The sequence below is a fragment of the Prorops nasuta genome, unplaced genomic scaffold (assembly GCF_024137725.1).
Source record: "Prorops nasuta isolate Cenicafe-Biocafe unplaced genomic scaffold, Cenicafe_Pnas_1.2 PNAS00008, whole genome shotgun sequence".
NCBI lineage: Eukaryota > Metazoa > Arthropoda > Insecta > Hymenoptera > Bethylidae > Prorops > Prorops nasuta.
Window position 1 is genome coordinate 7,400,060 of NW_027116805.1, and position 24,507 is coordinate 7,424,566.

Sequence of the window (24,507 nt, forward strand, 5' to 3'; positions counted from 1 at the left end):
ATATGATTTTTTTTTTAATAATATTTGTAATTTATATCTAATATGTTACTGATGAGATTATTTCAACCTGTTCTATCATCGCCATTACAATTTTACAATTTATGTCTTCTAATTTGAAGCTTGACACATTTGGTTTTAGTTTAAGTTGAAAAAACCGTGATGAGAAACATCAGAAGTAGCTTTCACTTTGTTTGGTGTTAAACGCCAGAAACAAATTTAAATGCAATTTGAGTGATTTACGCGGAATGTGTTAATTCAATACGGAAATCATTGAACATGTTGCGTAAGATATGGACTTTAATATTTAAAGGTTAACTTCATGCACAAAATTTTAAACATTAATTTTTTCATTGATTTTATTACGGTTTATCTTGATTATTATTAAAATAAAATCTAAATTTGTAAAAATATAAGAGTTAATGTGTGGTAAGGCAATTATCTGACAAATCCTATAGGTAATTAAGGTTTATCAATATTATTATAAAAAATAACATATATATATATTTTATAGATTATTTTGTCATAGAAAATGTTATTTTTTTTTAATTTATGGTTTTTTAAAAGTTTTTATTTATAATTAGAAATATATGAGCAGACCTTATGCAAATGCTTAAATAAATATTTACATTTTAATCAAAGAATATGTTTTTATTACTTATATTAGTATAAGAAAATTTGTTTTATTTTTAGATTGCATTAAGATTTATAATGCTTTTATCAAGAAATATTTTGAAAACTACTACCATTGGAGTTTTAGGATTGGGTACCTTGGCTTCCCTCAGAGCTAATGATTATGATATTGGATCAATCGGTATAGTAAGATTGGGTCGTGCAGCAATTACTGTATTTATAATAGGTAGTCATTACAGAAATACGTTATATAAAAGCAATTTAGATAAAACATCTTCTGAATATTTAGAGTTGAAATCAAAAGTTCACACATTTGGCGCAGAAAAGCTTTTAAATCTTTGTTGTACTAACAAAGGTGTTTATATAAAAGTAGGACAACACCTTGGTTCCCTTGACTACTTAATACCTAAGGAATATATTGATACCTTAAAAGTTTTATATAGTGCTGCACCTGAGTCATCTTTCAAAGATGTGCTAGCAGTGATACAAGAGGATTTTAAAACTGATCCATATAATATATTTGAAAGTATCAATCCAAAACCTTTAGGTACTGCAAGTTTAGCTCAGGTTCATAAAGCAGTATTGAAAAGTGGGGAGACAGTAGCTGTTAAGATTCAGCATAAAAGTGTAAAAGCAAATTCTTATACAGATATAAAAACAATGGCAGGATTAGTTTGGATAACATCTATAGTTTTCCCAGAATTTAAATTTGAGTGGCTCGTAGATGAAACTAAACGTAATATTCCACAGGAACTAGATTTCTATGGTGAAGGTAAAAATGCTGAAAAAGTAAAAAATATGTTTTCTGCTTATCAATGGTTAAAAGTACCAAAAATATATTGGAATCTAACTTCTTCACGTGTCTTAACAATGGAATTTTTGGAGGGTGGTCAAGTTAATGATTTAGAGTACCTCAATAAATACAAAATAAATCCATTTGAAATCAGTAATAAATTGGCAACCTTATACAGCCATATGATTTTTATAAATGGTTTTGTACACTCTGATCCACATCCTGGTAATATTTTAGTTAGGAAGAACAACCGTGAAACTGAAGTTATACTGTTAGATCATGGATTATATGCTCAATTAACAGATGAATTTCGTTGTGAATATTCCAAATTATGGTTGGCTATACTAGAAGGAAATATACCTGCTATAAAATTACACTCTATTAACTTAGGTGTTGGTGATATGTATGGTTTATTAGCTTGTATGGTATCTGGTAGATCTTGGAATGCTATCGCAACTGGTGTAAGAAAAACAAAATATACAGTGCATGAAAAAGAATTATTTCAAAAAGATGTTCCAAACTTTTTGCCACAAATTAGCTCAGTATTGCAAAGAGTTAATCGACAGATGCTACTTATTTTGAGAATGAATGATCTAATGCGTGGGGTAGAATATACTTTAAAGACACAACAAAGGATGTCTGCATTCTTGGAAATGTCAAGATGCTGCATAAACTCCATTTATGGAGATAGATTAAATAATAGTGTAGATAGGTGGTCATGGTGGAAGTTGATATTTATACAACAATGGGCATTACTAAAATTATCTTTATATCATATGTATCTAGGTATAACAAGATTCGATTTGAATCAACAGCTTGAAACTGTATGGTCTAACATTTACTATTTTTTTTAACAATTAATTTATTTCCAAAAGCTACTAATTAAAATGTATTATAGCTTTATTTATATGACCAAAAATAATCTGACTATAAAGAAGTAAATATTTACTTGTATACCTTCTAAATTATTAAATAAATATTATTCTGCTATCAAATATTTTATAAACATTACTGAAAATTTACTTAAAATTGATTAAAGAAAAAATTATTGCTTTAACTGCTAAATGCATGTGAAATCCTAATAATTAAATTTTAATTCAAAACAGTTGAAATATTCAACCTTCTTGGAAAACAATTTAGAATATCTATATATTATTTTGTTACATGGTTTGTTTGAGAAATATTTCAGGAGTCTCCAATATGTATATTAGCATTTGTAATTGCAATGTGTTATCTAAAAATTGTCTTTATTTCGAATGAGTTTTAAAAATAATTATTCAATGACATGACATACGTTTTTTTACATATTAATATTAGGTTTATTCATTTTAGCTGTATTTCGCATACTTTATGCAAAATGTACAAACCTATTATTGAATTGGCGAAAATTAGTTTCCTCAAACTTATTCAATCGATCGTTATCTTTCTATTCAAGACAATCATTATTATCAAATGGTGTACCGGTATTCGATAATTGCAATATTTACATTTAATTATTGTCGTAATAATTGAAAATCACGTTTATTTATTGTTTTTAAATTATCAAAAAAGGCCTATTTCAATCCATTTCTTGCAAAACCCACAACTGAGGATGAACATTTATTCTTCTTAGTGTATGGTACCTAAATTTGTTTTAATAACTAAATAATAAAAATGCTTTCTGAAATTTCAAAGTAATAATATGTAATATTTTGTTGCAATCAACAATAATTTAATTTAATACCACTTACATTTCAGAATAATTATTTCTACTTTCAATATTTACAAAAATGCACATTTCACATTAAAGTTTTCACTATACTTGAAAGCTTTTTTATGTTATTTATAACGAATCTTAAAAAATAACAGTAGGCAAGAAATTATTAAATATTTTAATAAATATCATGAAAACTTACAATTTCACGACTTTCTGACCTCTATGATATGATGCAAGTATTAAACTTAATTTCTTATTGTAATACTTTTTTCTTTTACATAGAAACAATTTACTTTAACTATATATATACTACAATAGAATGGAAAATTATATAAAATAAATATAAAAACGGACATTATGGGATCAACTGGTATAAGAGATATGAAGGGTTTGAAATATACATATCCGTATGATGGTAATTATTAGTTGAATATCTAGCTATCATATATGTTTCATTAAAGTTTTGCATATTTTATTTATGTAAAATATACATTTTACACAGTAGCGCGTTGTATCTTTCATATCACTTGGAAAATGAAATGAAAACATATTAGACCTTGTAACTTAATATGAAAAGTAAACAGGTATGTGGCTAATGTAACATAAAAAAAAATAAATATTGGTGCTCTATATAATACATACAAAAATAAAAGACTACTTATGCAATTAAGGTTCCGTTTCTGATAAATGTGCAACAGAAGGAGAGAGAGAGAGAGAGAGAGAGAGAGAGAGAAATTTACTTTTCATATTTCTAGATCAAATGATTATTAATCAGGAAAATTAAGGATTTTTTCAAATTCAGCTTCTTTACTCACGTATTACAGCACGGAAAATCATTAATGAATATATAATACATATTATGAACAGATTAATGACGATATTTTCATTATTTATATTATTTCAATACTTGAGATTATATGTGTATAGTCTCGTATGTATATTTATACATTCAGTTAAATGCCTGTACAACTTTATTTTATTTGACAATTACAATATTCAGATTGTAAAAAAGTCCTTATCTTTAACAGTAACTGAAAAAAATTGGTTCAAAATTATATGCTACATTTTAAGATTTTCAATTACTGTTGTATATGGTTTCTCTTAGTATTGTTCATTGTGAACAAATGCTTCTCAGACATTTGATATTCATTACTATAATTATTTACATTTTATAGAGTAATTAACAGATCATTTAGGAATGAATAAAAATGTGACAATCCCTTAAGTTCTTTCACCAAGACAAAGTTTTACCAAGCATTCAACTGTCTACCGCAAAACTGTTGAAATTTACAAAAAAAAGAGTATTTATACAAACCTGAGTTGAACAAAAAATATATTCTAGAAACATTACCTTAATGTCAGTAATTACGTTAAAAAAAAGAAAAAATCCGACAGTTTTATGTTTATGGTACATTACAAATAGCTTACATTGCTAGTAAATCATCCAATTTTTAAAAAAAATCAGTCATAAAGCATCTTCGAATTCAATTTCAAAGTACTCAACCACATAGTGGTATATTGATTAATGGGCCAAGAATATATTTGATTACAATAATCAAATGAATAATTACGATTGATAATTGTTAGAATCGTAAATAAAAATTAAATAGGATGATGTATAAAAATCAATATCTATACCTCGGAAATATTGCGTATGTTCAAAATAGTATAAATTGAAATTGTCAATAAGTTTTGTGTTTCCGAATATTTGAAATCTTGACAAGTGGCGAGCATAATTACGCACTACACTAAACAATTTGCAGAATACTATTAAATCAAAGTAAACTTTCAAATGCCCTACAAATTTTACCAACATTTTGCCACTTAAGGCAATAGAATGATATATACTTGCGCTGCATGCTGCATGTATACTATTTATTTTTTTATTTGTGATAGACCTTGATCAGATACGTAAATATAGACGTGGCATACCATTTAGTTGGTAATCTTTATACTACATTAATGGTTAATTTTTTATCTTTTACTTTCTGTACGTTAATCCCTGCCATTCATTCGGACTTGTGTAATTATGCAACGACAACTAGTTACTCAATATCGTGTCATACCACAGATATAAACAGTTTCTACATTATAAGGAACACACGCGAACTTATTTCCAAATTTGTTTGTTATGTGATCAAGATAGATAAGGCTACGATGCAATATCTGACATAAGCTGTGCTAGCAAGGCTGGTTCTAATAGTCCATGTGTTTGACCCATCCTTTCTAAATTTCGCACATCTTTGTCTACAGCTTCTAAAGCCCTTTCCAATTCTTCCTCCTCTTCTCTAGATGGCTCATACTCTCCATTTCGGCTTTCTATAAGAAACAAACATATATTTATTTATACATCAACAACTGCAAGAAATAAGAATGGAAATCTTATTAAAATAATAATATGGATACTTAAAGAGATCAATGAAAATGTTTTTTCTTGTCTCTTTTAACAGATATTACAAAAATTCTTATTATTTTACAAGTCTACTAATAGAGATTATTATAATCTATTAACATTCCCAAATTGTTTTAAAGCTACATATATATTGTTAATTTTTAATTTAATTTCAAAAAATATAACGAACAAAGTTAATATTATTATAAATGAACAGCATAAAAATCTTATTACCAATAAACAAGTCATTAAACGCATCAGCAGGTAGGTTATTTAATACATTGCCAAAATCATGCTCTGTAGGATCCAAAGATGCAAATACTTCATGATCACCCAATTCAACTTTCAGACCACCTCCTAGACCAAGGGAGCCTAATCCTAATCCTAGGTTTAAGTTGGAAGCATTTGAGCTGCTTTGTACTACATTTAAATTATTCAATGTTTTTGTATGGCTCTCACTAGAATTGATTTGGCTAAAATAATGACTTTCTTCATGCACTACAGAGCTTTTAGGCTCCAATTTATTCACAGAAGGTCGCTGTTTTCTTTTCTTCGGCCTGGGTTTTGGTTTAGGCCTTGGAATAGTGGGTGATACAGGCTTTTTGCGTGTTTTCTTTGGTTTAGATTCCTGGGCTTTCCGGTGATAATTATCTCTTTTCCTAGCATGCTCTGGACAAAGTGGCAATTCATGTGCAACATCAAAGACAGGAATACAACACTGTGTGTTGTCACTAAATTTGGCAGTGCAATGTTCAAATAATAATTGATCTCCATTAAGCATTATATGACGGGAGCAATGACGAGTACATGGAAGTGACGTACATCCTTCTGCTCCACAGATTCCTCCTACTAGAGTGGTCCATCTATTGCTCTACTTGTTCCAGGGCTTCTCGTTTAAAGCCCTTGCTGCGGATTCTGGGTCTTTAGAAGCAGTTTGTAGTAAGCATTTTGCCCTATCCCGCAGAAGAATTTCTGAATCATCTCCACTTCTATGCAGTTGAATCAGTCCTTCGACGTAGCTGAGATCTCAATTGCGATAGCCGTGCAGAGCGATTTAATGTTGTACCAGTTCCCCGGAAAACCAGTAATGTTGGTAAATTGTCATTTCATCTCCACTAGAATCACTATCAGATATTTCATCACCTGCTTTTGGATAATAAAGTAACATATGGTCCCGAATTTAGTTTTCTAGTTTTTAACCTTTGTAAACTATTTGACACTTGCTGCTTCTGCTGAATAATATTAGAAAATTTATTACTAACCAACTCTCGATTACAACTGTCAATGTCTAATTTTGTGTACTGGTTCTTCTTTCTAAATCCTGTTACTGGTGAAGGTATAAACTTTTAACTTTTGCTTCATACATTTACTTCTAGGTTTACTACTTTTGTAGGTCTGCATTACTCCAGGATTTGTGGGGGCAACCATTGTACAATTTTGTCTTGCTGTTGCAGAAAGAGGTTCTGGGTTCATTAAAAATATATGGATCAACATCTTGATTTGATTCAGTTTTAAGTAATGCTTTTTAAACGATCAGAAAATTTCAATTTATTGTCCATTTTTTAAATTCACTATCGATGAATCTGTGCCGATTGCTTTTCCCACTCTTTTCCGTTCCAACTGCATCCTTATATTTTCCAAGCAAGTTCAATTTATATTGAGGTAAAATTTAGTTTACGCCATCTAGAATTCAATTAAAGCTTATAAATAATATACTAATTTCAAAGAAATTTTGTCTTTAGAAAATTGAGGGTTTATATTAAGGTTTGTTATGGAAATAAATATGAAGAAAGTATTTTTGATACACCTTAAATATAAAAACAATGATCTTCTAATAATCAATCAAAATGTAAATTGTTGACATTACTTTTTTCATGATTAATGCATAAAGTCACTGAAATCACAATTTCTCATCATTTTTTGATAAAAAAACTATTACATTACAAAAATAGGTATGTGTTAAAAATAGTTTGTTTGTGTGTATATATATAACGAACATCTAATACTATACATACAGTTTTAATCAATTATATGCCTTTTATCATTAAACATTTGCTCTCTTATAGACATTGTTATTAGCTATTATATAAAGAAGGTTAAATACTGGCATAAAGAAATAACTAGAAAAAGACAGATAAATGAGTTATGAGGACAGTAGCTTAAAAATGCTTCGTACCGAATGAAATTGCTTCGTTCATTTACAGTTGATTCGTAAATGTAATGTACTAAAGTAATGAATCTTGATAAAAAATTACGTATGATATTTGACAATCCAATGGCATAATATTATTTAGTTTAAACAGGGATGAAGGGAGAGATTGTGACGGCGTGTCAAAAGTGGCTGCTTTTACAAGTGGCGCTCCTATGAGCATATCTGGTACTAACGATTTTCAGATAACAATCGGATGGAACTTGGAAAGTCAGAAGTTGGAGGTAATTTGCAGCAATTTGCAGTTTCAGTAGGATTTTAAAAGAAGGGCAATCAGTAGTATCAGTACTGTAATATCCATGTTGTCTGACTAGTGCACAAAGAAAATGTATAATCAAGCGATCGCAAATGGTTCTCAATTTAATTATATCTTATTTTCGCGCTTATCAAGTGCTATACATTAAAGATTTTATGCATAAAACTAGAGCTAATAATAAATAATAATAATTAAGAAGAGAGTAGAATGCCTTAATAAACTAATCGACTTGATGCACACTTAACTAAATTTTATTTGAAGTTGAAACTTCGGTCATGAATGTATTGTGATATATAATTTAATTATATTATAAGAACGATTGCTTATACGAGGTGTATTAGCGGACATAAGACATTGCACAGGGGAATAATTTTGATATCTATTTTTGTTGTTAAAGCATGGGCCCCCGAGGTACTAAAAATTTTTAAGGTAAATTGTAATATTCTATATTTATGGCGTAACAAAGCTCTATTTAATTCAGCATTATATTATGCACAGGAAATTTAATAATCTTATAGCTCGGGGGGGGGATTCTGAAGATCAAATGCCTATGGGGGTGTATGGTGTGCTGATTAGAACTCAACCACACCAAATATCATACATACAATTTGAAAATTCTTATAATCAATTTTAGTAGTCTATGCCAACAACCTATTGTTTATTAATAAAAGTTGTTGAAAATTACTACCATCTCCTATAAAGTTTTGACATGTGTCATTGGTACGCCCTATATTTGTATATTTTTATTATGTATTACTCTTGTAACGCAGATATATGCGCCACAATGATTGATACTTATTTAATTTTACTAAAACAATTAATCTCCGATTTCTGAATTATCTAATAAATCTTTAGTAACAGATAATGTCCATAGGAGCGCCACTTGTAAATGTGTGTTGTGTGCGCACGCATAACTCATGGTGTCACAGAGAACTCCGACACATTTTATTTAATTTTGTAAACAAGCCTTTAGAATTCCCTGTGCGTTCAGTGATCACTCGTCTAATAATTTGTCCAGGACTCCAGGAGCGAGTGGGCTGGGATATGAGTCAATTAGGAAGTATGATGAGCCTTCTATAGATCATTTGGTTTGTTGAATTATCAGTATTTATCGACCAAACATACTCCGACCTAAAACGTATACATACACGTCGTGAACACAAATTGCTTGATATATCCCTTCCAAAACTATACATATACGCGACACGCGTATACCCAGAGTTTACAATGTCATGGGAATTCAGGATCCCCACTTTGACTGAATTTCGCTTACCAGTAAGGGAATGAAGCTTAGGGTGACTTAGGGTAGGGGTCTTGAATTTCCACAATCTATTCATCAACGCTGGAAAGTATTGAGATTCAGTTGTGTGACGGCTGAAGAATGAAATTTCTATCATATTACAACTTTCTCTAAGGCTTATCAATGGTTTTATTTGATAAAAGTCGCAGAATAGAATAGTGGCGGATGTCTTTAGTGGCTCATTCTTTTTTTTAAACATTATTTTTTTATTCGCTCTCTAGATATAAATTTCTAGACGAAGTAAGTGAATTTCTAAGGTAAGCTTTGTACCGGAGCAAATACAGCCGAATGCTGAACTCAACTTGTAGGGAATGTACTATAAACCGAACTTAAATTTCGCGCTGTGATCAACTTTCTCATTTTAACGTTCAATATAAAGATTAATTTACTGTTTTTCTGAAGTAATTGTTAAGGTAAAGTTCGGGTTTAGCTCCGTTTATTAATTCGGCTTAGTTTGATCTCTATGATTTTTCGAATCGATTAAATAAAGGCATTATTTGAAATAATGCCTTATCATAGAGACGGCTTATTAATTTTACTCATTTTATTAGATTTTATACTATATTTTATACTATAATTACATACATAGCTGCGCTGCGCTTGCGTACGGACATAGTATATTGTATAGTAGGGCCAGTAGGGCTATTCTGTTTCTGTAACTTTATACCGACAATTTTCGACATCGTTAAATCACTTAAACGTAGTTAATGGCGAATATTGCTAACTCTAATGATAAATGTACATTTATATTCATATGTCGACTTCATGTTTAATGATAAGTAGACTTGTCGTTAAGAATTACAGAATGACGGGGATAAGATTTCATCGAAAACAAATTCGCTCTCTTCTGTGGATTCGGCGGGAAATAATCGCTGAGGTTATTAGGCATCTTATGCTTTAAAACAAGGGGAGCAAGTGAAGTGGCGTTGAAGGAGCGTGGTGCAGTTTAGCACTTATTATATACATTGATGTGTACTTACTTATACTCATTATGCTGTGAATAAAGCTAGGTTAATAGCTGTAGAATATTTAACTTTCGAATTTTCCCTTACATTAATATTAGCAGTGCAAAACTTAAGGATAAAAATTTTTGGTTATGTTCACTTAAGTCATCGGCAGTATAATCACTTTTATATATTATTGTGCACAGATTTTATTGAAATAATAGTATTTTTTTTTACGAATACTCAATTACGATATTTGAGCTTTTAAAAAAATAGCGAGAAACATAAGATTTCTTTAATGACAAAACCTATTCTTCAATTTGGAATATATCTCAACTTGGTGAAAGGGTAGAGCAAAATTAATCATATTCAATAATATTAAAAGTTGTTTCTCTTAACAAGTTATACTTCTCGCTTCATTAGTAATTTACACTTCACTATGGCTTAGCATCACTCACAAAATTTTAACATTCATGGATAATAACATTAGAAAGACATGTCAGACATGAGACTATCAAAATGGCGTCCGCTATAAAACACGAATACTGTACGATAGGGAAAAATGCTTCAATTTGTGTTGTCGTTGCGTGGACAGAGCAACACAACTTGTTTGTGTTCTACGAGACGTTGTTACGCATTAAATCCTTATTTAAATCTATTGCTATTTCATTAATTTCACAGTAAACGTTTTATTTCTATTCAAGGTGCAATCGATGTCTGTATGATTGCTGACATAACCTTAGATCAGAGCTAAAATTAGGCTTAGAGCATTACACCATTTTGCGGTGATTTCGTACTATATGTAATAATTTATAATTTGTTACATGTGCCGAAAAATATTACACAACCGATAAAATGTTTTAATTTATTATTTCGTTTATGCAACCTTGACATTAAGTATGCTCATTGGTCGTATCTTTTAATGTAAAACATTTTACTGAATTGATGTTTTTTTTCATTATAAAGGCATGGTCCACGGCATTATTATTGAAAAAACAAAAGTAGATACTGATCTTATTATTATAAAATCCCTCACTTGAAGTACTCTGGAGCGTGGACGTAAATAAGCGATTATCTCATTAAGTATAAGAGACGTCGTTTTGAGAGTTCGTTTTCAAACCCTCTTTGAATGCAGATAAAATTTTCCAAAAGATCTTAGCAAAAAATTGGTATTTTGTATAAAATTATGGAGATAATCGTCCTCTTATATATATTTATAGTGTAGGGTTGGAGACTTAAGTGGAAAAGCCTGTATAATACGAAGCGTATACATTTGGATAGACAATATTTTAGAAAAGAGTTCTTTAATAATTTAAACTAATAATTTTGTCTATCATATATAATTCTTGAATTATACTATTTTTTAGTTTAGACAATAAAATATTAATAGTGCGCGTGGTGCAATAGTGGTGGCAGCATTTTCCTAGTTAAATCCAAGGATATTAAGGAAAAAAGTTATAATAAATGAACGAAAAAAAGCAAGGAAAAAATATGCGAGACTAAAAGGTTAATTAAAGATACGGGATATTAAGATATTTTTTTTCTTTATTTTATTATTTAACAAAAAATTAATGAAGCAATTACTAATGTTATAAAAAATAGTTATTGATAACAGAAATCATCTTTTTTGTATTTATACATCTATATGTTATTATTAAAAAATAATTCTTTGACTCATGCATCAATTTTTCCAACAATTTCAAACCATTGATCTCAATGCATCGCTTAATATACCAGGTAACATATTTATATCTCGTAAAATCATATAAAACGGAAAAGGAAAATGATCCATGTAAGACTGGATTCCCATAAGTTTTCCTTGTTCAAAAACAGGCATACGAATGTCTAATATAGAATCCTGAAATAAAGAGGCATTATTTAAAAAATATTACTTCTCAATGACTATTTTCACTATTGTTACTGTGTATAATATCCAATATATACCTTATTAATTGGGTTGTCTACTATAATGAACACTAAAAATATATCAGCGAGCCTAGCTCGTCTAACAGCTTGGTTGACCTTATCGATTCCTTCCGAAAAAATTCCTCTCCCATCTGACAATACCACAAGTAATTCTTGCATTATCCACTGATGTTTTTTTAATATCAAACATATCCACTGTAAAGTCAACCAATTGTCCTATCATTGTTTTCTTTTGGTCAAATCGCATTTCTTGAATTAATCTGGAAAAAGAAATTTTATTTTATTTATTAGTTAGTAATTATAATTATTATTACTTCTTTTTTAAATCGATCTTGGGTTTAAATACCTTGAGCCACTTTGCTCGGTAAAGGATTCGCCTAAGGGATGAAGTACGTTTACCTCCTCACCAAAACTTGATAACACACAGCTGACCAACTTCTAAATACGTCATTGGCTTTACTTATTAAAGACAAGGACTCGAAAGCTAATTCCTTAGAATGGTTATCTGCCATACTACTGGAATCATCCAGTGCTAACACGATTTGATAATCTCGCTTGGACGGGTTAGTGCGTCTCAGCCATATTTTGGTCTTTTCTAAATTGACTAGCTATATATGGAATTATTTTCCTCATGTTTATTCTTCTAACCGGTTCGATAGTCCCCTTTTAGTCTGGATGCCTGTGTGGGCTCTAGGACCAATCTACAAGTTTCTTCTGACAAATCTCTGGCAGCTGAATCAGTCACAGTGCTTAAAGTATTCCACGCTTGGGCAGCTTCTTCGGTGGATGGTACCTGCGTCCATTGACCTAACATCTTCTCAATTCAAATCTCTTCTTTTGCACTAAATTTGGTGACAAATCTGCATCAGCTATTTCTTTGGTATGGAATGTAGAGTCTCAGATCCACGCTCCAACACGATTTGTCTCTACATTAACTCCTTCTATATCAACCACTGTCTCCATTGCGCCATTTTCATTATCTTCTTTATTTTTAGAAGGCATCATTATTTGGTTTCTCTGTACGGCCATCTTGGGGTCTTTTCCGAAGACTTTTTAGGTACATCTTTTTCATGTAAATTTTCTCCTCCTCATCATGCATCTCTACATCCGGATTATCATCTTCCTTTTCTTTGTCCTCTTCTTCATCCATGTTTAAAGTTTGCTTCTTAATTTGATTTTCCGTAAGCAGCGTCCATGGCATGATCATCAAAATCTTCAGAATTTGTGACATGCGTGACTATCTCTGCACTTTCATGCTCATTTTTGCTGGGGCCTTCTTCATTAGTGTTTTCCGGTCTTTCGTCTTGAGAATGAATCTTCATCTTCTTCTTATCCGGCTCGGCTTCGTCCAGAAGACTTCGGTTTTCATCGCTTTTCCCAGGATTTTTCCTTTTATCGAGGGGCTTTGAGAAATTATCCTGTTTGTTCAATGGAGCACTTTGTTGCATATTTGAATTAGAGTGGCCCTGTTTCTTGCTTTTCGGATTGAGCTTGACCAACTCCTTTGTCGTCACTAACATCTTCATGAGATTCTGCCGGATCTTCTCCTTCTCCATCTTCCTGGTTTGGAGTCTGCTGAACAAGCTTTATCGCGAGACCCGTCTTTTCTGGGATCACTTTGATCGTTTGCATCAATTTCTTTTGCTAGCATTATCGTGACTCGGTGCTGCTGTTTCTTCAGCAGGATTTTCTTCCTCTTCCGGTATGCTGGATTCTGGATCTTTGCTACCAGCATGACTAGTTTCAGGCTCATCTTTATCCGAGTCTTGTGCTTCTTTATCGTTAATCAGTTTGTCCGGTAGATTCTGAATTTGGTGCTTCATCCTCTTCTTCATCACTGAAATCTGAGTTAGCTTCAGTTTCTTTCTTTTCCTTCTCTTCTTCCACCTCTTCTTTTTCTGGAGGTGGTCTTGATTCCTTCATTTCATCAATATCAAATGGGTTATCTTCTTCACCTTCTTTATCCTCTCTCGCATCTTCGTCGTCCAGATTTAAATCTTCTGGTAAATCAAGAGGGCTCTGGCTCAGGCTGAGGTTGATGATTACCATGGTAAGGATCAATTTGATCATCGTTAGTCTCAGGTTCCTGAATTTCATTGATATCTTTCTGTTCTTTTCTCTCGTTCTTTATTATTCCTTTCGTCTTCTTTATCTTCTTCATTATTTTTCCTGTGTGTCATCCTTAGCAGACATTTCGTTTTCACCAGTTTCCTCCCCTTTTCCTCGGCCATCATCTTTTTCATTATCTTCTTCTTCATTCTCAGATTCATCATCGTCTCCCCAAATTTCCTTATCCAATTCTTCAGCGCCTTCCTCCGTTTTCACCCATTTGCTTGTCCAAATCGTTGGTGGTCCTCATCACTTTCACTATTCTCTCCATCATTATCATCCTTTTCGAGATCTTGTAATTTACTGTCAAAATCTTCTGACATATCAATTCCTTTATCTTCTTCCCTACAATCTTTATCCTCTGGTCTATCTTCTTCCTGACCAGCAGGTCTCGCATCCTCCAACTGATCCTCTGATTCTATTCTGTCAGAGACATCTTTCTGTCCTTCCCCTTCACCAAGACCCATTCCACCTTACCAGTATTATCCTGAGCTTCCTCTCCTTCCTCTTCATCAATATCCAAATCTTTAGGAACGCAAAAATCCATTTGTAGCTAAGTCAAGGAAACATTTAACTGTAAGTACAAAAGTTTACATGTAACCCTGAAGGATGCTATTTGCTCATTAAAGAAAAAATTGTATAAGCGTAACGTATTGGTCCAATAAGGGGTAACATTTTTGTAATATCCTGTAAGAAAAATTAATAATATTATTATTGATATTTTAATTTTATATTTCTTGCGTCAAAAATATTAAAGTCAACTTACCAGTTACAATGATTTAATGATTTGACATCGAGACGATTCATTATAATCAAAACATTGTTTAATTGCTGATAAACTTGTTTCTAATGTTAAAGATTGAATGTCTTTTTCGAGAGATTCGATAAGTTTTTCTTTAAATTTATTTCTGTCATATTCTTCATCGTCTTCTTTATCACTCTGCCCTCTGGTTCATTTGGCAAGTCATTGTCAGTACTCGCATTATCCTTATATTTCTTCTGAGAGAGCCAATAAAACTATGTTCAACAATTGTTCTAAGTTCTTTTTCAAACACGTCAATTTCATCATTGGTCTCTGATACCTGTTGTTTGGTTTTCAGAGCTGACCGTGATTCGCAAAATCTTCAAAATTTTTAAGAGCATCATTTACTTTACTTTCTAAGAATTTCAAGCTTTCCTCAATTGGGTGTACGCCGTCAGTAGTGCAAAATATTGGTCAGAAGATTTTTTCATCTTCGATTTTATATTTTTTATTTCAACATAATTTTGTTTTAAATACTCAAAATGTTTTGATGTGAGCAGAACAGTTGGATCCGAGAGCTTGGATTCCTTTGCAGGCATTGTTAAAGTAACAAAAACATTTTCAAATGATTTCATCATTGATTTTATAGAGACTAAGAATCTGTTGTAATGATATTTGCAGTATTCCAAATTGCGCTATTTTTATTACTACTAAATATAGAAGAGTCTTTAGCATCCAACATTATGATCTCTTCATTCGGCTTCTGATTCATTATCCTCTGAAGCGGATTGCAAATATAGTTCAAGCTGCTCAAATCCAATTCTAAATATGTTAATAAATTTTTAAAAAACTTCTACAGAAGCTTTTAAGTCAGATTGTTTTGGAGTATGAGTATCATTGCTTTCTAGCCGAGTAGCCGAGCCAAATTATTTATCTTTAGTCGCAGACAAATAAAGTCATTAAAAACCTCTGTTATTAATTTTTTTTGTTGATGAGCCAGTAGCATAAGATGAACGGAGAACCCTTTACAGCGCTCCATATTTTGTAAACCTAGATCAGTCTTTGTAGATAATAACATAGCATTAAGTGCATTTAATTTACTGATAGATTTGTAATAATATTTTTCACATCCTGTCCATTGAATCAACATTTGCTCATATACTCTGCTGTTTTTTACATATCTCATGACTACTGATAAATCCAGAGGGGGTACTGTAAAGTCTATGATTTCATCATTATTGTTTTTCCATTTTAAGAGACCAGTACGATACGATATACCGATATTGCTCAAAACTTTAAAGTAATTGGATAATGCCATTTTCTTTTGCTGTAATATGCTTTTAGCTTGAGATTTTTGTTTACCTTTTGGCAAACTTCTGTCAAGTTCCATTTCTTTAAGGTGCAAACTATGACTGACAGTATCCTGCACGAAATTTTCTATCTCCATTCTTAAGCAAGGATAGGAACTCATCAATATTATATCTTTGCATAAGTATTTTGTTTTACTAAGTAATGCCTTAGATCTCGATATAAGTTTCGACTTTATAGGAAGCTTATTTGAGGATTCAATACTTTTAGGGCTACAAACTAAATAATCTTCATAATCGATTACGTAATCTCTACTATTACAATCATCCCACATTCCTTTGCTCTTTTCGGGATTAACAGCTTCGTATTTTATAATTAAGCAAGAAGCAACGCTTTGCTTCAGTGCAGTTTCAAACTCTTTAATTAATTTGTGTAAAGTACGATGTGTCTTGGCTACGGTTTCTTTAACGGACCAATAATTAATGTCATTCCATCTAGCAATTTTAACAAATTCTTTTAATTTCTTTTCAATTGGTCCTCTAATTACTTTAATTCGTGACTCCACGTCTGTAGTAAATTGCTTATAATAATGATAAATATTCCATAGTATTGATAATAACTCATCCCTCTCAGAGCTTGGATCAAAATAGTAAACATGACAATGGAATGACATAATGAGATTCAATCTTGATTGAAATTCGACTAAAGGTGATTGATTCATGAAAATTTCTAAGGTTTCTATTAATTTTGCTTTGGTAATATTTTCTGTAGGCTGTACATTTGTCTCATTATTTATTATCGTTGATTCCTCTGTATTAGAAGTTGATTTCAGTAAGAAACTCTCAACTAAAGCATACAGATGGAACCACCATTTCGAAGTTTGAGAACTTAATCTGTTAAATGCAACTTTTAAACAATCTTTCCAACAAGCTAATTCCAGGCGTCTCCAAGATATTATTTGTTGGGTCAGATTCAGTGTATATTCTGATAGAGATACACCACTGTGTGCATTTTCTTCCCATTCATGCATTTTTACTAACAGTATTTCCAACCCTGTTAAAAATCTAGAAACAGATGAAGTAATGGGAAAACTGTAGAGTCTGGAAATTATAAGTTTAATAGATTTTAAGCTTGGATGTTCTGGCCATTCGTTCAATAGTTGGTTTACTCTTTCATAAATTATATCTAGTAGTAGTACACATTGTTTTACTTCCTCTATATTACAATCTCTATAGAAGTCATAAGGAGAATTTTTACTTAGGTTGCTATTGAGTTTTCCTTGACTAGCTTGTAATGTTATGGCACTCATAAAATTTATGCTTGAATACAACTTTGTCATAATGTTCTCGCTTAAGCTAGATTTAAGATCAGATGATAGTAAATCAATTATATTGTAACGCTGTATTAATGGCTTCACGTAATCCGGTGAAACACTAGAATCACCGTTTTTCAACCATTTGGATGTTATGAAAGAAACAACAATATTGGAATGAATTTGTTGAATCTCATCCATATCACTATCGGTAATTAAACCGGTAAATGTTTCACCGTTTGTTGTCTCTACATAATCTGGTCTTTGCTCTAAAGAAACATTCCCAAGGTCTTCAATGTCGCAGAAGTCTTCATTCCGAGATGTAGGAAATAGTTTTTTAAGCTCCATAGAAATTTCTTCTTCTTCAGACATAACATTTCCTTGAACGTCTGCTTTATTTTTTGTACAAGTTTTCGCTTTCAGCTTTACGTTTCTCTATTTCTTTTTGCTGCTTCTTCCACATTAAAACAATTTGTTGCAACAATAAATTCAATTTTTTCCACAGTGATGTTGTAAGTCCGCGATTAACTATAATGTGATTATATAGTTCGTATAAACCGCATTTTGTCAGTCTAAATTGCTCTTGCAAACTTAAAAATACATTTTCTACATTGAATTGCTTATTAATTAATTCTTTTGTATTTCTAGAGACACATAAATCAACTAAATCAAGAAGACTCTCTTGTTCAGTACCTACAGTTGGATAACGAATAAGATTATGTACCAATGAGTTAATTTCATTTTCTGAAAAACCTAATCTGGTTAGACTTGTCAACCGTTTTGTTTCGTATATCAAAATAGAAATTCCGTATCTCAATTGCGACATAGCTAATAATAATGGAAGAACTATATCGGGATAACCAGATAGAAATGAATTTTCAATTTGCTCTGAAAACCTTTCAATGGATGTTTGCCACATTTCAGCTTCTTTCAATGCATCCTCAGCACCTTTTAAATTTGCACTAGTGTGGCTATTTTGGAGTCTTTCTGCAACATTTATTAAATTATCAATATGCTTACTTATTATTTGGTAGCACACTACAGTTTCTTTGAAATTTGCTATATCACGACCAAGTGCAGCATAACGTGATAATTGTGGCCTAAATGCTTTAAGACGCTGAAGATTTTTCTTCTCTTCCAATAAGTTATTGAAGTCTTTTTCGATAGCCACTTGTCGTGGGTGCTGCAATTTTCCCATTACATGTGACTGAATTTTAGTTGTATAAATGGTTTTTCTCCAATCATCAATATCTTCTTCCACGTATTCAAGTTGGAGCTGAACTTTGTGAACAGGATCAATATAATCTAAATTTCCAAATAAAAATATTTGAATATAACCCAGGAGCATCCATGCTTTTCCTCTTTTCAAAGCTTCTTGCTTTTCATTGATCTTGTTAGATCCATCTTGATTTAATTCTTTAGAAATGCTACGCAAACATTCTACTGGCTGAAGATAATCAGATTCATATTTAATTTTGTAGTCTTTTTCCGAGTATTTCTCCTGTCTCTTAATAGCGTTTTGTATTAGCTCATCAATATTATACTCAAGTTTCCCTTTCTCAATAGCTGAAATATAAATACCTAAATAAGATTTTAAAGTGACATTATCGTTGACAGAAATGCTGTATTTATTAGACGTTAATATTGCACTATTTCGCCAAAGCGTGTCACAAAGTGTTTTCAATTGATTTGTTCGGAACTTGTATTCCCCCAGTTTGGCAGTGGCTAAGTTTGTTTCTTTATTATTTTTGTTTTCGTTCAGTATTAATCTAAGAACCAAGTTCAGTAGAATGGGTTCACCAATAGAGGATTTTATCTAAAAAAAAATAGAAAAATAAGTTATTAATACAATCAGAGTATATTGTGTAAATATTATAGCAAATAAAAAGATACAACTTACACTGCTTTCAGTATATATCTTAACTGTATCATTATCAGTTATTTTCCCCCACTGGGAAAGTATTTCTGAATTTTGTATCGCGTAAGAATTACGACTGTATTGTAGAATTCGAATAAATAATTCTGGTAGTAAATAAAGCTTCTGTTCTGTACCAATATTATTCAATAAAGCGTTTAATAGACTAACCAAATTAGCAGGAATGCTAGGAACATTTACAAAATTAGTAATAAATGGAATAGTTTCATTACAGTTTGTCTGAACTTCGTCGCAAATTTTTCTTTGTACTGCAAAACTGTAGAGTAAAAACAAATATTCATAAAAAGGCCACAGTTGAGCCTTCAACGACGCTTCTGTCATAAGTTTTTCATTGAAAGTGGACATTTTTTCTTCAAATTTGCCAAGCTCTACAGTAGATCGCAAGCCTACGTAGCTGTCATCGAGAAAATCTTTTACTAATGTAATAGATTTTGTTTTTTCGGAGTCATCGAGTCTATTTAAATACAGATCATTCCATAATGACATAATTACGTATCTTTGTTTTAAGCATTCTTCCATCTGTATTCCGAAAATTTTTAATTCTTGCTTTTTTATTATATTCATATTGTCACAACTATACGGAGATAACGTTTTAGTTATTTGTGATAGGTCTGAATGCAAAAGCATCGACGTTTCTGATGAATGTGGCAAAGGATGATTCAAATATTTCTTCACTTTTTTACATATTTTTCTGAATGGATCGTGAATTGATGTTAACCTGTTATTGATCCAAGTTATTGCATTGATTAAACTCTGAACTGTATTTTCAGTTTCAGTATTCAATTTCTTAGATGAATTGTTTTTATAGACTAAATTTTGCAGAAATTTAATTAGCCATTTATAATGAATACGTAATAATAAAGATACTTCGTCCAGATTAAGAAACATATCCATAGACTTTTTGGTACGATCAAGTAGGTCAGTCTGGCCTAATTTTTGAAATCTGCTGCACCATTTTATTTGTTTTCTTAATTCAACATAATCATCAGCATCAATGACAACAGAGTTGTCATTAAAATATAAATTAACAAACGATTGTAATTTTTTAACGATTACCGAAAAGTTTGTAATTAGTGGTTGATCTTTCAAGAGCTCGGGTAGGTTACCTGAAAGATATTATTTTCAATTTATTAAAGTTCATACTAAACTAAACCTACCATTACCAAATGTACCGAAAATAATTTTGTACAAACCATTATTAACTGCATCAGAATATTGCAATATCGATAGAATTTGTTGGTCTTTATCCACAGAAATACTTTTTGGTAATTCAATCCAATCAGGCATTATAATTAAGTATAAATTAAATGCAAGTTTATTTGCGTCAAGTTTACAGGCTTCTTTATCGGATATATCGATCCCAGGTAACTGTGCCAAATCCCATGGGAATGCTTCATTTAAATGTCCAAATTTAAATGATGTTATAGCTTGACACATTTTATTATTTGTATCTAAAAACATCTGTGGGACATTATTTTCTCCAAAGATTTTATCCACCCACTGACGTCTGAATATGTGATCATTTACTGAAGACTTTTCATAAAAGTTGAGTAACAGATACAGTATTACATCAGAAATGTTATCATTCAAAATATTGTCTTGAGAAATATAATCAAAAAGCTTGTTTAGTTTATTTACAGTACGTTCTGCTTCGTTACTCAAAAATGTCTTATCAACTTCTACAGCAGTTTGAAGAACCAATCCTTGTTGTCTAATCACAGTCAGTCTGGAGTTATTACGCAAATTCTTTACACTCCACGTTGCAGCATCAAAATCAACAGAGCAATGACTTTCAATCGAGGAATACTGCTGAATAACATCATCAATTATCGATATTAATTTCTGTTTAACTTCCAGCCTGACGAAACTAGTTTTCACATATACATCGACACATGCATTTTTAATTGCAGTTTGAATTGGAAAATCACGTAAAAGGTATCGTTTTATTAAAAATGCTGAGTGCAATAATTCAACGATGCTCCATTTCTCTGCCAAAGGAAGTTCCTCGGATAATTTACGATGTATGTCCAGCAACATGTCTTGTTGATTCAGACTTGTTACACCATTATTAAATAATAGTGATCGTAAATCTGTGATGTTGTACTCTTTATTTTCTTTAGGGCCTAGCATATAAATTTCAACGCCCCTGTTGCGCATTGCTCTGTAAAAATAAGAAAATTTATGAGGGTATGTATATATACACACGTTGCAGTATTTTTCAGCAGAAATATTAATTCAAAGCATTTGATTTCTGGCAAGAGCATACCTTGAAATTTCTCCATAGCGGGGATTCATCGTTAAGAACAACCGGAAGTTCTTGTGCGGTTTGACCGTAACGATATTTCCTTCCTCGTCCACGCCACGCTCCCCGATGCTTAATATACCATTTGGCTCCAATAATCCATTAAGCCTGTCTAGTACAGCAGGACTGCACATATTCACCTGGTCGATAAGCAACCAGGATCCTTCTTGCAAGCACTGCAATTTTAAAATAACATTGTTATTCAAAGAATCTTTTATTATCTAAAATAATAATGACAAATTATCTTGAGATAATTTTAAAACTTCTTAAAATTAAAAATCGCTTACTTTAACCAATACACTGTCGACCCACTCAAATTTACCACCAGCATTCAAGCAGTCATCCTCCTGGACCAGTTTTGAAAGTTGTTTTAATTTTTCATAAATTTCTTGTAGTTCCATGCTACAGGAGGAATCAAATACGTTCATTTCTGAGACCAAACGTAAAGACTCCTTAACCCTACGTAAAAACAGGTCAGTTTCAGCTGACATTGTTCTTGCAACGTCACTCTCCTCTGTAAACAAGTTAAATTATGAATTTGTTTTTAATAAACGAGTATATAAACGTTGATATGGAGTTGTACGATTAATCACACAAATTGTATTAGTCAGTTATTTCAGGTAATACTAGGTATGCTAATTAGTGTATAGAACAAATAAATTAATTAACATTAGGCAAATCCATACTGGATCAAATGGATCAATCTTATTTACCATCGGATAAACGACGAATATTTTCCAAAAGTCCATGATACTTTTCCAATAGTTTTATGTTATCCGGATTGATATTCATCTTTAAAGCATCGACCAGCACATTTTCCGCACGACCAAGTAGTTCCTCTAGGTGTCGATTGTAGTCAGTCTGGAAAGAAAAAATTATTTGAATAAATTTTATACTTTTTCAAAGTTCATTTCAAAAGATTTTATGATTAAAATTGCACTCTTTAATTATATTAGATATAATTTGTTTTTAAATATATTTTTGCATATATATATATATATATATATATATTAGGGTGGTCGTTAACAAAATTTTTTGACGGATCCCCAAAAACCACTAGTATTTGATGAGAAACTACAGTGATTGAAACCTGTGACCTGATAAATGATAGAAACACGTGCCTCAATGCGATCAAATACAATTTTCGAAAAATTTTACAGTTTTTCGCAGATAACTCATTAAATATTCGATTCTATAAAAAGTTGCATATAACCTTTTCTCTGAAGAATTAAATTCTACATAATAAAGGTTGTATACATTTTTCTTCTAGAATGCATACTAATCGAGATATTGCTGAAAAATCGATCCTCTTTTTCGTTTATACACATTATATTGACATAGGTTCATATGAGTAGTTATTCTTATTTCGCTGTAGATATACATTTTATTTCTCTTAATTTAATAAAATATGTTAATTGTACGGTAAACTAAAAATAATTATTCATATAAACATATCAATATAATGTGTATAAACGAAAAAGAGGATCGATTTTTCAGGATTATCTCGATTAGTATGCATTATAGAAGAAAAATGTATAGAACCTTTATTATGTAGAATTTAATTCTTCAGAGAAAAGGTTATATGCATCTTTTCATAGAATCGAATATTTAATGAGTTATCTGCGAAAAACTAAAATTCTTCGAAAATTATATTTGATCGCAATGAGGCACGTGTTTCCATCATTTGTCAGGCCACAGGTTTCAACCACTGTAGTTTCTCATCAAATACTACTGTTTTTTAAGGATCCGCCAAAAAATTTTTTTTTTAATGACCACCCTAATATATATATATATATATATAGTAAAATGTATGAAATTTCCGGTATAACGATGGGTAAATTCAGAAAGCAATTTGCAGATCCAAGGATTATCTGATAAGAGATGTTAATCACGACTTATATAACATATAATCCAGACTGAACTATTAAGGACTCACGAGCGAAATTTCTATCGTTAAATTTGCACTTTTATTTGAGTTGCGAAGATTTTATTGAGACGAAACGATTGGAGGAGGATTGAAATAGTTCTTGGACAATATTCTTGTCGAAGTGGGAAGGGTAATGTATCTATTTTATGTGGATTGTGGAATGAAGTGTACGTGTGTAGAGTATGTACGACAGGCTGCATAGAACTTTGAAGTTTGTGACGATACGATGAAGGATTTCATTTTAAGAGATATCAGTCAAGATTATCCGAGCCGGGCACGGTTCCTCAGGATCTCCGGGATGCCACGCGCAAATCAACGTGATTGATGCAGGTCCTTTTTCAATCTTTTCCTCCACCCGTTACCCCTCTTCTTTTTCCATTTACATACAGGGTCCACCAGTTAAAACATCCAGAGTGCAGATTTAAAAAATCATTTATCTCCTTAACTATAAAAGATATCAAAATTTTCCACAGGACCTTTTTGAAGGCGTCTTTAAATTTGCGTTCGGAAAGGCCTTATGTAAAATTTTGATAACTTTAATATTTACGGAGAAAAACTATATAATAGATATGAATTTTTTATGTATGACCTTTCAGAATGCAAATGAGCAGGAGCTTCGAAAAGGTTCTGTGAAAAAAATTGATAACTCTTATCATTACCAAGATAAGCGAGTTCTTAGTTCAAGCCTTGATGCGCCTTTTAACGGTATACACCCTGTATACATA

General features: G+C 31.4%; 3 protein-coding genes across 3 annotated transcripts in view; 1 reads left to right on the top strand and 2 right to left on the bottom strand.

Annotated features, from left to right (window-relative positions):
- Nucleotides 1-26: 26 nt before the first annotated feature.
- Nucleotides 27-2,395, top strand: LOC136775979 (aarF domain-containing kinase 1-like). The gene is made up of 2 exons (XM_066731219.1): nucleotides 27-455; nucleotides 691-2,395. Exon 2 carries the CDS (start codon nucleotides 709-711, stop codon nucleotides 2,275-2,277), a length of 1,569 nt encoding a protein of 522 aa, XP_066587316.1. The 5' UTR covers nucleotides 27-455; nucleotides 691-708; the 3' UTR covers nucleotides 2,278-2,395.
- Nucleotides 2,396-2,665: 270 nt separating this feature from the next.
- l(3)L1231 (lethal (3) L1231) lies at nucleotides 2,666-10,335 on the bottom strand. Its single transcript, XM_066729987.1, is given in 11 exon segments — nucleotides 2,666-5,438; nucleotides 5,746-6,517; nucleotides 6,519-6,580; nucleotides 6,583-6,688; nucleotides 6,690-6,842; nucleotides 6,844-6,978; nucleotides 6,980-7,036; nucleotides 7,038-7,194; nucleotides 8,885-9,107; nucleotides 9,250-9,318; nucleotides 10,257-10,335. Coding segments are annotated over 8 exon segments (1,485 nt in total). The 5' UTR covers nucleotides 7,071-7,194; nucleotides 8,885-9,107; nucleotides 9,250-9,318; nucleotides 10,257-10,335; the 3' UTR covers nucleotides 2,666-5,271.
- Nucleotides 10,336-11,894: 1,559 nt separating this feature from the next.
- Nucleotides 11,895-24,507, bottom strand: part of LOC136775314 (midasin) — an 80,673-nt gene continuing 68,060 nt past the window's right edge. Inside the window, 34 exon segments of the mRNA XM_066729978.1 lie at nucleotides 11,895-11,930; nucleotides 11,932-12,078; nucleotides 12,165-12,296; nucleotides 12,298-12,406; nucleotides 12,493-12,560; nucleotides 12,562-12,597; nucleotides 12,599-12,733; nucleotides 12,735-12,791; nucleotides 12,793-12,968; nucleotides 12,971-13,142; nucleotides 13,144-13,329; nucleotides 13,331-13,616; nucleotides 13,618-13,706; nucleotides 13,708-13,788; nucleotides 13,790-13,931; nucleotides 13,933-14,162; nucleotides 14,164-14,262; nucleotides 14,264-14,321; nucleotides 14,323-14,492; nucleotides 14,495-14,730; nucleotides 14,733-14,880; nucleotides 14,882-14,942; nucleotides 15,022-15,101; nucleotides 15,103-15,468; nucleotides 15,471-15,655; nucleotides 15,658-15,745; nucleotides 15,747-15,911; nucleotides 15,914-18,019; nucleotides 18,021-19,433; nucleotides 19,518-20,659; nucleotides 20,747-21,714; nucleotides 21,820-22,031; nucleotides 22,143-22,369; nucleotides 22,569-22,716. Coding sequence (XP_066586075.1) covers nucleotides 11,895-11,930; nucleotides 11,932-12,078; nucleotides 12,165-12,296; nucleotides 12,298-12,406; nucleotides 12,493-12,560; nucleotides 12,562-12,597; nucleotides 12,599-12,733; nucleotides 12,735-12,791; nucleotides 12,793-12,968; nucleotides 12,971-13,142; nucleotides 13,144-13,329; nucleotides 13,331-13,616; nucleotides 13,618-13,706; nucleotides 13,708-13,788; nucleotides 13,790-13,931; nucleotides 13,933-14,162; nucleotides 14,164-14,262; nucleotides 14,264-14,321; nucleotides 14,323-14,492; nucleotides 14,495-14,730; nucleotides 14,733-14,880; nucleotides 14,882-14,942; nucleotides 15,022-15,101; nucleotides 15,103-15,468; nucleotides 15,471-15,655; nucleotides 15,658-15,745; nucleotides 15,747-15,911; nucleotides 15,914-18,019; nucleotides 18,021-19,433; nucleotides 19,518-20,659; nucleotides 20,747-21,714; nucleotides 21,820-22,031; nucleotides 22,143-22,369; nucleotides 22,569-22,716 — 9,954 coding nt within the window.

Bases quoted from the DNA above. Each gene is read 5' to 3' on its own strand.
- LOC136775979 (XM_066731219.1), top strand. From the start codon at position 709: ATGCTTTTATCAAGAAATATTTTGAAAACTACTACCATTGGAGTTTTA.